The sequence below is a fragment of the Myxocyprinus asiaticus genome, chromosome 40 (assembly GCF_019703515.2).
Source record: "Myxocyprinus asiaticus isolate MX2 ecotype Aquarium Trade chromosome 40, UBuf_Myxa_2, whole genome shotgun sequence".
In the NCBI taxonomy this organism is placed as follows: Eukaryota; Metazoa; Chordata; class Actinopteri; order Cypriniformes; family Catostomidae; genus Myxocyprinus; species Myxocyprinus asiaticus.
In genome coordinates, this window is record NC_059383.1 from 40,045,468 (window position 1) to 40,061,300 (window position 15,833).

At 40.7% G+C, this 15,833-nt stretch overlaps 1 protein-coding gene across 1 annotated transcript in view; it reads left to right on the forward strand.

Moving 5' to 3' along the window:
* The first annotated feature begins 292 nt into the window (after positions 1 to 292).
* Positions 293 to 15,833, forward strand: part of LOC127430812 (guanine nucleotide exchange factor subunit RIC1-like) — a 54,934-nt gene continuing 39,393 nt past the window's right edge. The window contains exons 1-2 of the mRNA XM_051680902.1: positions 293 to 740; positions 8,980 to 9,087. Of these exons, the coding sequence (XP_051536862.1) occupies positions 600 to 740; positions 8,980 to 9,087 (249 nt within the window). The 5' untranslated portion in view covers positions 293 to 599. The remainder of the gene's footprint in view (positions 741 to 8,979; positions 9,088 to 15,833) is intronic.

The window sequence follows — 15,833 nt, forward strand, 5'->3', positions numbered from 1 at the left end:
ATCTCTCTCTCTCTCTCTCTCTCTCTCTCTCTCTCTCTCTCTCTCTCTCTCTCTCTCTATATATATATATATATATATAATTGAAAATACATATTTTTAAATATATTTGCTGACAACATTATCTCACATTTCTACTTGTTCAAGGTGAAAACCGAACATTTTAAACAAAATCAATGTATATTATTGGGCCATTTCGCGCCCCTGCTGCCAGTCTCGGTCACGACTGCGGAATAAATGTCGTTTTTGCTCTCGGTGTTTGCGGAGCTCCAGGTGGCTCCGGGATAAATAGTGACTAAAGATGGCGACGGTGGAGGATTCACGGGAGGATTTCGGATCCTAAATTTCCAGCGATCTTGCCACCCACTGAGATCCGCAAAAGCCCATGACGTCGAGCTGAGACCCGGTTCAGTTTCGGTGTGTCAGTAACACGGTGTTTGAAGTTATTTCACAAATAAAGCGGAATTTGGGCTCACGTCATCCGAATCCCGCGGATATGAACCCGGACTAAATCCTGTAGTGTGATTGTGTTGCATGGAGGCCGGTGGAGGGAGTCTGTCCGTTCCGGTGTCGCAGTGATTTTGGGTCGGAACCGGATCGCGATGTATTTTCTGAGCGGCTGGCCGCGGAGGCTCCTCTGCCCCCTCCGGAGCGGCGAACGGCCCTTCCTGATCGAGCCCAGCGTGCAACGCTTCTACCTGGCCGTGCTGTCCGAGACCCAGATCAGCATCTGGTTCAGCAGGGTATGAAACTGACCCTAAATCAGTGTTTAAGGGTTTAAAGCTTGACATGTTTTGTATTTCAGTGGTTCAGGTAAGTCTTGAGTGTATACTATTGTGCTGGTACTGTGGCTTAGTAGTTAAAGGTCTGTATCGGTAACTTACAGGTTGTAGATTCGATCCCAGAGATCATATATATATCTCCAAGATGTGTTTTAGATATTTTCATCTGGAAAGCATCACATTCTAATTAACATCTGCTAAACATCTTAAAAAGATCAGATTTATAAACATCTCAAAGACATCTGCTGAAAGTCTGATTGCCATCTGACACATACTTATTGGCATACGTCTAATTGCATATGAGCAAACAACGTAAAAAAATATGTAAACACACATGTCACATGGTGCTATCATGGTTGATTCATGAACTGTCAACTTTGAGCAACATGGGAAAGATACTTAAAACTACCCATAAGATTAGATCATTGATTGTTTAAATGTTTGAACACTGCTTAGTGGTTATAGATTAGGCTGGTAACCTAAAGGTTGTAGGTTTGAATCTAGGGCTGGGCGATATGTAAAAAATATTTTATCGAAAATCGCCTTAAAAAAAAATATTGCAATATACGATTACATCGTCAGCCCCCCCTGGCGAGGGTCTGTGAATTTGATTTGATTAATTATACAGTCTGCATGTGCTGTACACTTCAAAGTGAATGTGTGAAGCCGCTCGTACACTTTAAACACATTTATTGAGCATTGTGCGCTGTGTTTGTTGTAGTAGATGGCAGAAAAGAGTGCATATTCACTGCATTCACCGACAACCCTACACAGAAGCATTAACATGATCACACGGGAAGTCTGCATATTGTTTCCGAGAATTCCGGTACCTTAGGATCGGTCGTATTATGCCGACCAACCGACAAGTAGGGGTGCACCGATCGAAATCGGCCGATATTCAGAATCAGGGCCAATCTTTTTTGCAGCATGCGGGGAATCACACATACACTGCTTCGATAATGAATGAGCGCTTGCTCAGCCCTTGAAGCATGACAGAGTGGCCTTTGGAGGGTGAGTTGTTGACCGTTCTAAGCATTCACGAATGTAAACATTCAGACATGATGTAATTCACATGAATATGCCGTTTTGTTTTTAAAAATGTGTAAGAATAAGGGGGCCTGGGTAGCTCAGTGGTAAAAGACGCTGGCTACCACCCCTGGAGTTCACTAGTTCGCTCGTTCGAATCCCAGGGCGTGCTGAGTGACTCCAGCCAGGTCTCCTAAGCAACCAAATTGGCCCGGTTGCTAGGGAGGGTGGAGTCACATGGGGTAACCTCCTCGTGGTCACTATAATGTGGTTCGTTCTCGGTGGGGCGCATGGTGAGTTGAGCATGGATGCCGCGGTGGATGGCGTGAAGCCTCCACATGCGCTATGTCTCCATGGCAACGCGCTCAACAAGCCAAAAGATGCGCAGGTTGGTGGTCTCGGACGCGGAGGCAACTGAGATTCATCCTCCGCCACCCAGACTGAGGCGAGTCACTACGTGACCACAAGGCGCGACCACGAGGACTTACAAAAGCACATTGGGAATTGGGCATTCCAAATTGGGAGAAAAAGGGGAAAAAATCCCCAAAAAATACAAAATAAAAAAAATTTGTAAGAATTACGTGTATGAATATTAAGTTGCCCGTTTTCTAGAGTCGTTACAGTAGTTATTCTGAGCAGGAAGAGGATAAAGAGGCTGCAAACGGATATAAAAATGAATTAAACAACAAATAAACACGCACATGCAAATCTGAGTACACGTGATGTAACGCGAGTCGTGACAACCAGACGTTGTGTTGAGCGATAGAGACTGAGCTCCCTTCAATACGCTCACTCGCGGTGTCAATCAAACATGCACGCTCTCAATATCTCATCAGTCACTCATCTCAGCTCTATTCTGTGAGGATCCCAATTTAAATCAGATTAATATTCGTCACAATACCACTAATAACAGATGTAACGGCACGCGTCTTCACGCATTTGCTTAATAATTAGTGATTTGTATTACACCAAACACAGTAAACAAATCATAGATATTAATGATTCCTCAGTTTTAGAGCTTGTAATGGATATATTTGTCTTATTTTTGAAAGTTAAAACAATGTGTGAAAGTAAATGTACTATTGCGTAATATAACATAATATAATATAATATAATAGCTATACAGGTTAGCTGGGTTACAAAACAAACTAAAATAGAATGAAGAAAAAAAAAAACAGTGTGAAAAAGTCAAATGGACCAAGACTAAATCTGACAAATAAGAGAGATATATTTTAGTTATTTAGAAATATTTTGATCATTAAAATTATTTTAAAATGTACATTTTTGTATTTTATATTTGACTGTCATTCATACGTTTTTGAAGCCTGAAATGGAAATCATATACCCTTTTTTTATTTTATAACCCAGGCTAAATTTTTATGAAGGACTTTGTTTGTATGACAATTAATCGTCATATTCGTGAAAGACCTAAAACAGGCAATTAATCGTCATAAACGCAGTTATTTGTTTGAAGATTAATCAACAGCCAAATTTCACAATCGTGACAGCCCTAATATTCATTATTCGGCTTCAGCCATGTGAATATTTTGTTAAAAATGTGTATGACATTTCAAACAGTGACAGCAGCTTGTATCATTATTAAAAATGCGATTTCATGGCATCATATAAATTGATAAAATGTGAAATCTGTACATTTTTAAAAAGCTAAAATGTGATTAAAATAAGGTAAAATATAAAATAAAATGTGCAGTGTTGCATGCTATATTGCGTGAAGTCATATACATGACTCAGTTTGCTTAATATCTTTTCCAGTTGCGTTGTAACACTTACATGTCGTCAAAAGTCTGGCGAGTAAAAACTAAAATTTACTAGCCAATGGCGATTGACCGTAGAGGCTTGTTACCATGGTACAATCTGTATAGACACTCTAAACGTCCATGTGAAAAGCATTTAAGAGAGTAGACATTGTATCTTGTTCTCTAAACACACACACGCACACAGCTGGATTCATGTTATCATGGATATGTTTGCATCTCATTTATATGTAATCATACAGTCTGGGAAAATACTTCCAGGTGATCCTTTTGATACTTCCGGTCCCTCGGGAAATACCCCCCCCCCCACACACACTTCCTGTCGCGTAATGCCTCTTTGTCCCGTACTGCAGGGTCAACAGTCTGGGAAAAGAAATGTGTAGAATGTGTGTAGCTTTGCTGAAACTCTCCCAGGCTGTAAAACTCTTTATTTCCAGATGTGTTACACACACACACTTTAAAGTTAGCATCAGTAGTGTTGATGTCATGCATATCAAAGCGTCTGTTATTGACACGTCTGCAGTCACACACAATGAGAGTGAAGTTTCGTCTAACAGGGTCTTTTATACAGAATACACACCTGGAAACCTCCTGTAATTTAACCTCGCGTGAAATCTGTCATAGAGTGTTCTTATAGCTTTGTGAAATCTCAGCGTTTAACTGTTACAAACTATTGACAGATAATATCTCTTAAAAGCTTTTACTTGTGTTTTTCAGATGTGTTGTACAACCCCAATTCTGAAAAAGTTGGGACAGTATGAAAAATGTTAATAAAAACAAAGATGAGTGATTTGTAAATTATATTCACCCTTTGCTATATTGAAAGCACTACAACTACACATTATATGATGTTTTACCTTGTGAATTTCATTGTTTTTTGAAAATGTACAGTGATTTTAAATCAGATGATTGCAACACGCTCAAAGAGTTGAGACGGGCAATTTAAGACTAATAACAATTTGACGAGTTGAAATAAAAAGGCGATGTGAAACAGGAGATGTTAAACAGGTGAGGCAATCGTGTCATAGTATATAAGGAGCCTCCAAAAACAGCCTAGCTTTTCAAGAGCAAGGATCATTTGAGACTTCAGCAAATAATCCTGCACTTTGAGAACAATGTTCCCCAAAGACAAATTGGAAGGATTTTGGGCATTTCACCCTCTACAGTGCACAATATAGTTAAAAGATTCAAGGAATATGGTCAAATCTCAGTGCGTAAAGGGCAAGACGAAAACCATTTTTGAATGCGCCTGATCTCTGATCCCTCAAACATCACTTTAAAAACATCATTCATCTGTAATGGATATCATGAACATGGGCTTGGGATAACTTTATTAAACCTTTGTTAGTCAACACCACTCGCCGCTGCATCCACAGATGCAAGTTAAGACTTTACTATGTAAAGGAGAAGCCGTACATCAACACTGTCCAGAAGTGATGCCGACTTCTCTGGGCTCGGTCTCATCTTAGATGGAAAGTAGAACAGTGGAACTGTGTTTATTTTTGGTCTAAAGAGTCCACATTTCAAATGTTTTTCAAAAACTAAAGCCTTTGAGCTATCGGGCCAAAGAGGAAAAGGACCATCCAAGCTGTTATTAGCGTCAGGTCCAAAAGCCAGTGTCTGTATGGGACAGGGGTGTGTCAGTGCCCATGGCATGGGTAGCTCGCACATCTATGAGAACACCATGAATGCAGACAGATATGTACACATTTTGGAGCAGCATATACTGCCATCCAGCACCGTCTATTCCAGGGAAGTCCCTGTATTTTCCAGCAGGACAACTTCAAACCACATACTGCCCGGATTACAAGTGCATGGCTGTGCAGAGAGTGCGGGTGCTAGATTGGCGTACCCACAGTCCTGACCATCTCCAATTGAGAATATGTGGTGCATTATGAAGCACACCATACGGCAACGAAGACCCCGTACAATTGTGCAGCTAAAGACCTGCATAATGGATGAATGGGGAATAATTCCACTTTCTAAACTTAAACTTGTGTCTTCAGTGCCCAAATGCTTAATAAGTGTTATTAGAAGAAATGGTGATGTTTCACAGTGGAAAACACTCGACTGTCCCAACTTATTTGGAGCGTGTTGCAATCATCTGATTTGAAATTATTGTACATTTTTAAAAAACAATGAAATTCACAAGGAAAAACATCATATAATGTGTAGTTGTAGTGCTTTCAATATAGCAAGGGGTGAATATAATTTACAAATCAAATCACTCCTTTTTGTTTTTATTAGCAATTTTCATACTGTCCCAACTTTTTCGGAATTGGGGTTGTATTTTCTGTGTATTTTCTGAAAGCAGCATTTGGACCGTTTTTAGTGTATAATTCAGATTTAAAGCCCTGATGACATAGCCTATAAACCCTATAGAATTCTACAGGTTTGGCACGCAAATGTTAGAGTTTTGCCTCGAAATGGTTCGTCATTTGTTTTGGTTCGCGAAATATCAAAATTCGATATATCGTCCAATCCCTAATAAATATCTTGGTTGCCATGGTTACAGGTTATTATGAGAATAGAAAGGGGGCTTGTCCATACAGACCATGCTAAATACTGTTTGCTGTACAAAGAACAGAAGAGGTTGCCTAAAACGGTTGTCAAACGTAAACACTGACTGTGTGAACGGAGCCACAGGTCATTTAGTTTTCATGTTGTGAACTCTGTGAAGGGTGTGTGGAATTTGAAGCCTGTCGGACCTTTAATGACCCCATCACAAACACAGGCTTTCATAAGAAATTACCTGTTACACGCACATGCACACGCACGTGTGGCAAACGTATAGTCTGGATCTGTGATGTTAGTGTGAACTGAATCAAGTGTGTGTCAGTTTCTCATGACAGAGAGAGTTTTACACACATGCATCTGATTTGTGTGTGTTGAGGTTTACAGCTCCATTTTGGCTGAATGAAACCAGCACTTTGCTTCTATTTTCGTCTGTTTCTATCAGTGGTGAAACTCTGTTCTCATCTGTACATTTTATTCTTTCTTTCTCCATGATGTGAATCCCTGCTGCTCTGGGAAAATATCATGCAGTACTATTTATCTTGAAAATAAAGTGAAAAGACATATTGTTTTAAAGTCAGCTTGAAACCACATTCGCAACCCATTTTACTGACTTCCGATTTCTATTTATACCAATCAGGTCTCGTAGAATCACATTGCTATACCTACATTTTTGCTAAATAATTTTCATGAGATCAGGGCTGCGTTTCCCAAAAGCATCATAAACCTAAGTAGATTGAAGAAACCATTGGCGCCAATGGTCTCTGATCAACCTAAGCTTGCAATACTTTTGGGAAACACAGCCAAGGCTGATTTATACAGCATTGGCATTACTAGACCCTTTTTTAGGAGGGCTTCAGCCCCCCTAAAATCCATCTCAGCCCTCCTAAAATTCTGTGACTTTGCAATCAGCATGTAAGTGTTTTAAACAGCTGCTGCTGCAATGCCGCACTTGTTTGAAGGGCTTTGGCGGCTTTTTTAAACTGTAAAGATTGACTAAAGCGCGAGCCAATAGCATTGTAGTGTGGGCTGTGAAGGAGCTTACCGATGGTTTAACCCACTGAATGAATACGCCCCATTTACTCATTCAATTCATGAATGAGTGAGGATCAGTGTCTTATTGGCTGCATCTGAAAATGTACTAAAAAATATGAATAAATTCTTTGTGTGTTTATTATAAAAAATAGCAAAATTCTGAATGTAAACACAGTAAAAAACTGCTAAATCTGCTAAAGAGTGGAATACATTAAATGTTCACATCTGTGAGGGTCTGGGTATCTCAGTGAGTATTGACGCTGACTACCACCCCTGGAGTCGCGAGTTTGAATCCAGGATGTGCTGAGTGACTCCAGCCAGGTCTCCTAAGCAACCAAATTGGCCCGGTTGCTAGGGAGGGTAGAGTCACATGGGGTAACCTCCTCGCTGTCACTATAATGTGGTTCACTCTTGGTGGGGCCTGTGGTGAGTTGTGCGTGAATGCTGCGCATAATACTGTGAAGCCTCCACACGTGCTACATCTTCGCGGTAACGCGCTCAACAGGCCACATGATAAGATGCGCGGATTGACGGTCTCAGACGTGGAGGCAACTGAGATTCGTCCTCCGCCACCCGGATTGATGCGAGTCACTACACCACCACGAGGACTTAGAGCACATTGGGAATTGGCCATTACAAATTGGGGAGAAAAGGGGAGAAAACAAAACAGTATTCCTTCTGTTAAAAATTCTACAAATAATTATTGTTTCTTTTTAATTATTATTTATTTTACCTAAATCAGCATAAATTAAAGGCAGTGTGGCAAATACTATATTTAAATACTTGAAACATTTTTATATATTTTTTTTTTTCCTTTACAGTCTTAAGAATGAGTTTTTGCATTACAGTAATGCATGAATTTCAAATGAATTTGTGGGAATTAAAATAATGCCACAATGCAGCTAAAAATCTTAATGGTCCGAAGAATATATGGAGTGCCAAAATACTCCAAAATTAAATAAACATTTAAATAAATAATTAAATGCATAATGCATTCGTTAAAAAGCTATAACATCATTAAATTGATCATTAAATGAAAAAATTTCATTTGTAATTTAGCATTATCTTTTCGTTCCTCATTGTTGAGCGATGTGTTGATGACCAGAACCCTGAAAATGACAAGACGCAAAGCTCGTGCCTAAATGACAAATAAACCCAAAGATAATGAAAATGGATGCAAATTAGTGTTAATATGAAATACAATGGACATTTATTGATTTATTTAGTGATGTAATAATTTATTATGATTTTTTTTGTTTGTCATTTTATCCCCATTTCTCCCCAATTTGGAATGCCCAATTCCCACTACTTAGTAGGTCCTCGTGGTGACGCAGTTACTCACCTCAATCCGGGTGGCGGAGGATAAGTCTCAGTTGCCTCCGCTTCTGAGACCGTCAATCCACACATCTTATCACGTGACTCGTTGTGCATGACACCGTGGAGACTCACAGCATGTGGAGGCTCATGCTACTCTCCACGATCCACACACAACTCACCACACGCCCCATTGAGAGCGAGAACCACTAATCATGACCACGAGGAGGTTACCCCATGTGACTCTACCCTCCCTAGCAACCGGGCCAATTTGGTTGCTTAGGAGACCTGGCTGGAGTCACTCAGCACGCCCTGGATTCAAACTCGCGACTCCAGGGGTGACAGTCAGCGTCAATACTCACTGAGATACCCAGACCCCCCATATGTTCTTGATTTGTGACATTCACCCAAACAACATGGTGTGAGCTCATTATATTTTGGTGTTCATTTCTATTGGTGAGTTGTGGTTAGAAGTTCCTCTAAAAACTTTCACTAGACTCGATATCTAATTCTGTCTCTTGTCTGTCTGTCTGTAGCCCAGCGTGCTGATCGTCAGTTATATTGAGTCGGGGAAAGCCACCGCACAGTTTGGCTTCTATCAGCAGGCCGAATGGAAGCCAGACGACTCTATGATCGCTGTGTCGGTGAGTAATACATTAGTCTGCTACTCTTTCTACACACATAAACATGAGTCTGTGAGTGTGATCTTATCTCTGTGGTTTGTTATGGCTCCTTTAGTCTATTTAGGGGCCCTGCTGGGGTTGTCAGTGATTTAATCGCATGTTTTAAGACCTCAGAATTGACAGTATGCCCTGAACCACCTCTGTGTTCTATAGCAAGAGATTAAGTGCACAGATGCACTTAATGATGAGGCGTTCTTCCGATGCAAAGGCAGTTCCAAACAGACACCTTCTTCTATTATTGTCTCTTTGCACGCTGCGAAAAGACACACTTTGTATTGATCTAATTCACACTCGTGTCTGGACGCCTGTCAGTCACATTCATACAGTTCATTTTGTTGAAAATATGTTTTTCCTCAAGCTTCCACTAAACAAAAACTGTGGAAAACATGGATTTATGATAAGTCTAAAGGGGGTGTTCACACAGGACACGATCTTGCATTCAATCTTGAATTATTTTTAAATTGTTTAATGTGTGTTCTTCAGATGGACGCATTTGGACTTTTTTAAGATGCTGTGTCCACTTCAAAGTGGTTCAGCTTTGACTCTGTTGTACTCCGTTTAGTCATTTTTTTTTAACACAAGAACGTGTCCTGTTTGAACGCCCCTAAGATGGTGCAACATACTGAATGTACTGTGTTTCTGTCCCTGAGAAACTCATTTTCGCTTGTGTGTTGCATTCGTTTGAATATTTGATGGTCTGTGTATCCATGTCGTATCTGTTGTGTCTGGTTCTGTGCATCTGTGTGGTCGGATTGGATCACCAGTGTCACGTGTGTTTACTGACATAAGATCTTAGAGTTTCCATTGGCTGATGTCACTGCGGTGCAGATTTACTGCAGAATCCAAGGCTTTGTTTCACACTGCTGTTTGGGTCTCTGGTTCATCTGTGTCTGAAATCAACTTTTAGAGACCGACAGAATGAGAACACTGGAGCGATGGAGATATTTACTAGGGATGCACCGATACCACTTTTTTTCTCTTCCGATATCTAAAATCTCAGTATCGACCGATACTGATCAGATACCAGTGTTGTTGTTTTTGCATAATCATTTTAGAATATCTTTATTGTGTGGAACTAATTGGGGGTACTCTAATATATAAATAAACATAAACCTTCTACTACACATTATTTCAATATAAATGTATAGCCTGTTGAGAAAAACCTTACACTCTGTGTGTGTGTGTGTGTGTGTGTGTGTGTGTGTGTGTGTGTGTGTGTCAACAGAGCAGCGTCATTCACTAACATGCTAAAATGCACGAGTCATATGAACTACTTTAATAGTGTTTTTATGGTTCTTTTATGTCATTTTTGGAGCTTGACAGTAACGAACATGACTAACGCACAGTATCGGATTTGGATCGGGCTCTTCAGAGCCGATACCCGATCCGTCGAAAAACATTTCAGTATTGGAGCCGATATCGATCCAGGTATTGGATCGGTTCCATCCCTAATATTTACCATAAACAATGGTGTTTACTGTCAATACTCGCACACAATACAAGACAGAGCAGCTAATGGATGTTTAATAGCTACATGCTGTAGTTTTTACTAGTGGTTTTACTAGAGTTTTTAATGGTTGAACTGGTTACTGATAGAATAGACCGCAACAGTCTGGTTCCGGAAGTAAAAACAAAGTGCGCCAAAAGAGCTCTGCAGTGACCGCCCACTCCCATGATGCACTGTGAATGACGCAATTGAGTCGTTTTAAAGAAACGGAGGATTTTTGTGGTAATCAATATTATGCCATAAATGCTGTTGATTGAGCTTAACTTTGTATTGATCTCAGAATATTCCTTTAAAAACTTTAAAGGTGCACTCAGTCATTTTCCCCCATTAAAAAAGGGTTACTTCTAAAGACATGAATTGTGATTTTGAAACATTTGTATTTAATCATGAGCACTCACATGAGATGAGGACTCTAGTCATATCAGTAACCTTATAAAAGCCGTTTTATACTACATGGGGCAGGGGCGCCCTCATGGGGGCTGCCATTTTAATATCACATGACCATCTGTATACTACTCACTTAATCTCAGTAACCGTCTTGTTATTGGACAATTTCGCTCTTGGATTAAATTAATCATGGCTGATTGTGAATAGTGAATTTCTGCAATGACATCTGTAACTAAAAACTATTGATGTTTTGAATGATACTGCATCCACACCACTAGGTGCCACTGTAAGTCCAAGATGACACCAACAAAAAGTTACTGAGTGCACCTGTAAGTACACAGTCTTTGCTTTATGTCTGATTTTCAAATACTACTTTGCTGCAAATCAAAGTTTGTAACATTGTGATTCACCTCAGAGCTGTTTGGTTTGGTTCATGGCACACAACTCTTTTATGAAGGATTTGATGAAATCCCTATGAAGAAAATGATTGGCAAAAATACTTCTAGAACCAAGACGGTCTGATTGAGCTTAACTCCGGAATATTCCTTTTGTAACAGGTTTTGTTAAATTCACTCCTATAGCTGTTTCTGCCTCGCACTTCTGACAGACACTTTCCATAACGACGTGTTTTGTCAGCGCGAGACTGTTGATAGAATAGTTGAAACACTCGTCCTTTCATCTGCTCATAGAATCGTGTGAACTCAACTTAAAGAATTCCACTTTTCTCTTTTCTCTTTGTGAGCGTCTGTACCATTTGTTCTGTGTAAAGGACGATAACAGCGTGTCTGGCTTTCATAGATGTTTAGTCTGCAGTTGGTTGTGCACTGGCGGTGTTGGAATTGTGTTCTCAGATAAACTAAATGCCTCCACACATCCTGTGAGCTGCTGACGGTCTTAATGGGTTTATCTCAGCGGCTAATCGATGAAGAATCATGGTGCCAGTGGAATATTGGCAGGCGGTTATTGGTGTAGTCGGCTCCAAAACGTTCCCATGAGGTCTTTTGTTGGCTGCAACAAAAACTAGTAATTTCAGAAAGTCATCCAAAGTATCTGTTAAAACAAAACTGTGCGGGTGTGCGATGAATGATGTAACGGTGTCAGTTTCTCATTGTGGACTCCTTTTCCAAGCGACCCTCAGATTCTCACAACTTTGCGCACCTCTCACCGTATAATCTGAAGTGCTTCATTGTGGTCACTCTGCTGAAATTGGGTGTTAATACAGTCGGGCCGTTGGTTATATCTGTAGAACGAAATGCTTGAAATCAAAACCCATATGCTATTATTGCTGTTTTTTCTGGGCCATTGGATATGGACTATCTGCACCCACTGAATAGAATTTCTATCTCTAAAAATGTTGATGGATGTGTCCATTCATATACAAGAGATTCTCACGAAATCTGTCAAGTAGTGATGTCACGATTATGAAATTTGGCTGACAAATACTGTCATACAAATAGTTTTGATACATACATATTGTCATGCAAATATACCTTAAAGGGTTTGTTCACCCAGAAATGAAAATCCTCTCATGAGTTACCTACCTTTAAGCCATCCCAGATGTGTATGACTTTCCTTTTTCAGCATAACCAAAGTGAAGATTTTTATAAGCAAATTTCAGCTCTTTCTGTTCATACAATGCAAGGAAACAGGTGCCATCAGTCTCCTGGCTGTTTGACGGTCCAAAAGTCATATTTAGGCAGCACAAAAGTAATCCACATGATTCCAGTCGATCAATTAATGTCTTCTGAACTGAATCGATGCATTTGTGTAAAAAATAAATCAATAATTAAACCTTTATTAACTTTTAAAAAATCGTGGGGGCCTGGGTAGCTCAGCAAGTCAAGACGCTGACTACCACACCTGGAGTCACGAGTTTGAATCCAGGGCATGCTGAGTGACTCCAGCCGGGTTTCCTAAGCAACCAAATTGGCCCGGTTGCTAGGGAGGATAGAGTCACATGGAGTAACCTCCTCGTGGTCGCTATGTGGTTCGCTCTCGGTGGGGTGCGTGGTGAGTTGTGCGTGGATGTCGTGAAGCCTCCACACGCGCTGTGTCTCCGCGGTAACACACTCTAAGTCACGTGATAAGATGCGCGGACTTTGCTTTGTGCACTGAGTTGGAAGCATAGAATTTTCCAAAATGTCTTGGTAAGCTGAGGCATTAACATTTCAGAAAATTCTATGCTTCCAACTTTGTGGAAAGTCCTTTTCTGTTCCAGCATGACTGTGCCCCAGTGCACAAAACAAGGTCCATAAAGGCATGGTTGGATGAGTTTGGTGTGGAAGAACTTGACTGGCCCGCACAGAGCCCTGACTTCAACCCTATCGAACGCCTTTGGGATGAACTAGAATGGAGATTGCGAGCCAGGCCCTCTCGTCCAACATCAGTGTCTGACCTCACAAATGCTCTTCTGGAAGAATGGGCAAAAATTCCAACAGACACACTCCAAAATCTTGTAGAAAGCTTTCCCAGAAGAGTGGAAGATGTTATAGCTGCAAAGGGGGGACCAACTCGATATTAATGCCTATAGATTAAGAATGGGATGTCATAAAAGCTCCAGTAGGTGTCCCAATACTTTTGTCCATATAGTATGTGTATATATATATATATATATATTAGATATTAAAATATTTCCCCCCTCGTGCCACCAAAACAGCTCTGACCCATCGATGCATGGACTCCACAAGACCTCTGAAGGTGTCCTGTGGTATCTGGCACCAAGATGTTAGCAGCAGATCCTTTAAGTCCTGTAAGTTGCGAGGTGGGGCCTCCATGGATCGGACTTGTCATTCCAGCACATCCCACAAATGCTCAATCGGATTGAGATCTGGGGAATTTGAAGGCCAAGTCAACACCTTGATCTCTTTGTCATGTTCCTCAAACCATTCCTGAACAATGTTTGCAGTGTGGCAGGCTGCATTATCCTGCTGAAAGAGGCCACTGCCATCAGGGAATACCATTGCCATGAAGAGGTGTATGTGGTCTGCAACAATCTTTAGGTAGGTGGTACGTGTCAAAGTAACACCACATGAATGCCAGGACCCAAAGTTTCCCAGCAGAACATTGCTCAGAGCATCACACTGCCTCCACCGGCCTGCTTTCTTCCCACGGTGCACCCTGCTGCCATCTCATCCCCAGATAAAAGATGCACACACACCCGGCTGTCCACATCAGACCAGGCCACCTTCTTCCATTGCACCATGGTCCAATTCTGACGCACACTGTAGGCGCTTTCGGCGGTGGACAGGGATCAGCATGGGCACTCTGACCGGTCTGCGGCTACGCAGCCCCATTATGTTTTTCAGCAATTTGTGCTACAGTAGCTTTTCTGTGGGATCGGACCAGACGGGCTAGCCTTCGCTCCCCACACGCATCAATGAGCCTTGGGCGCCCATGACCCTGTCGCCGGTTCACCGGTTGTCCTTCCTTAGACCACTTTTGGTAGGTACTAACTACTGCACACCAAGAACACCCCACAAGACCTGCCGTTGTGGAGATGCCCTGACCCAGTTGTCTAGCCATCACCATTTGGCCCTTCTCAAAGTCGCTCAGATCCTTACGCCTGCCCGTTATTCCTGCTTCCAACACATGAAATTCAAGAACTGACTGTTCACTTGCTGCCTAATATATCCCACCCCTTGACAGGTGCTATTGTAACGATAATAAGTGTCATTCACTTCACCTGTCAGTGGTCAATGTTGTGGCTGATCAGTGTATATTATATATATTATAATGTGAATGGGAGGGGGGAGAATGTACGGAAATGTCATGAAAATGTGCGAAAAATTTCGTACAAATAAAATAGCCTGCTCCACTCTCGCTGTTGATAGTAATTACCCCTCTGTGTGATTTTGAAACTGTAGTATGATATAAGAAATATTAAAGATTGCACAAATTTATGTGATCAGTAATCAAATAAGCAAATTTGTGACATTAACTTTAACTCATTTTGTAGCCTACAAAAGGACAGGATTTCTTTCATTAAAGCATTTAAAATGCTTTGTGAAAATTCACATGCAGGATCATATTATCATAATCATCAGGTTTTCACTCAAACTATTATGCTGATAATATAATTTGTAATAATATAAGAAATAAACGATTAAAAGCAAAATAGGAACATTTTCACAAGTGGACTCAAACTTTGGAAAATCTCATATATATACATGCATATATATATATATACAGCTCTGGAAAAAATTAAGAGACCACTCCAAATGCTTCTTAAATCAGTATCTCTACACGGGGCGGACTGTCCATAGGGAGAACCGCAACTTTTCTCGGTGGGCCGGCCGAGAAATGGGCGAAGTGATAAGCTGAAGGGGTCATGACGGGCTGAAGAGGGCCGCAAAACGGCGTGTGAAAGACTGGTAGAGAGCATGCCAAGACGCATGAAAGCTCTGATTGAAAATCAGGATTATTCCAGCAAATATTCATTTCTGAACTCTTAAGTTAAAACATTAGTATTGTGTTGTTTATAAATGAATATGAACTTGTTTTCTTTGCATTATTCGAGGTCTGAAAACACGGCATCTTTTGTGTTATTTTGACCAGTTGTCATTTTCTGCAGATAAATGCTCTAAATGACAATATTTTTATTTGGAAATTGGGAGAAATGTTGTCAGTAGTTTATAGAATAAAACAAACATGTTCATTTTACTCAAACACATTCCTATAAATGGTAAATCCAGAGAAACTGATAATTTGGAGTGGTCTCTTAATTTTTTCCAGAGCTGTATATATGGGGCGTTTTCCAAACGACATTTTTGCGGCACTTCGGGAAGGGGACGTCACTCGAAGAGTCGTTACAAAC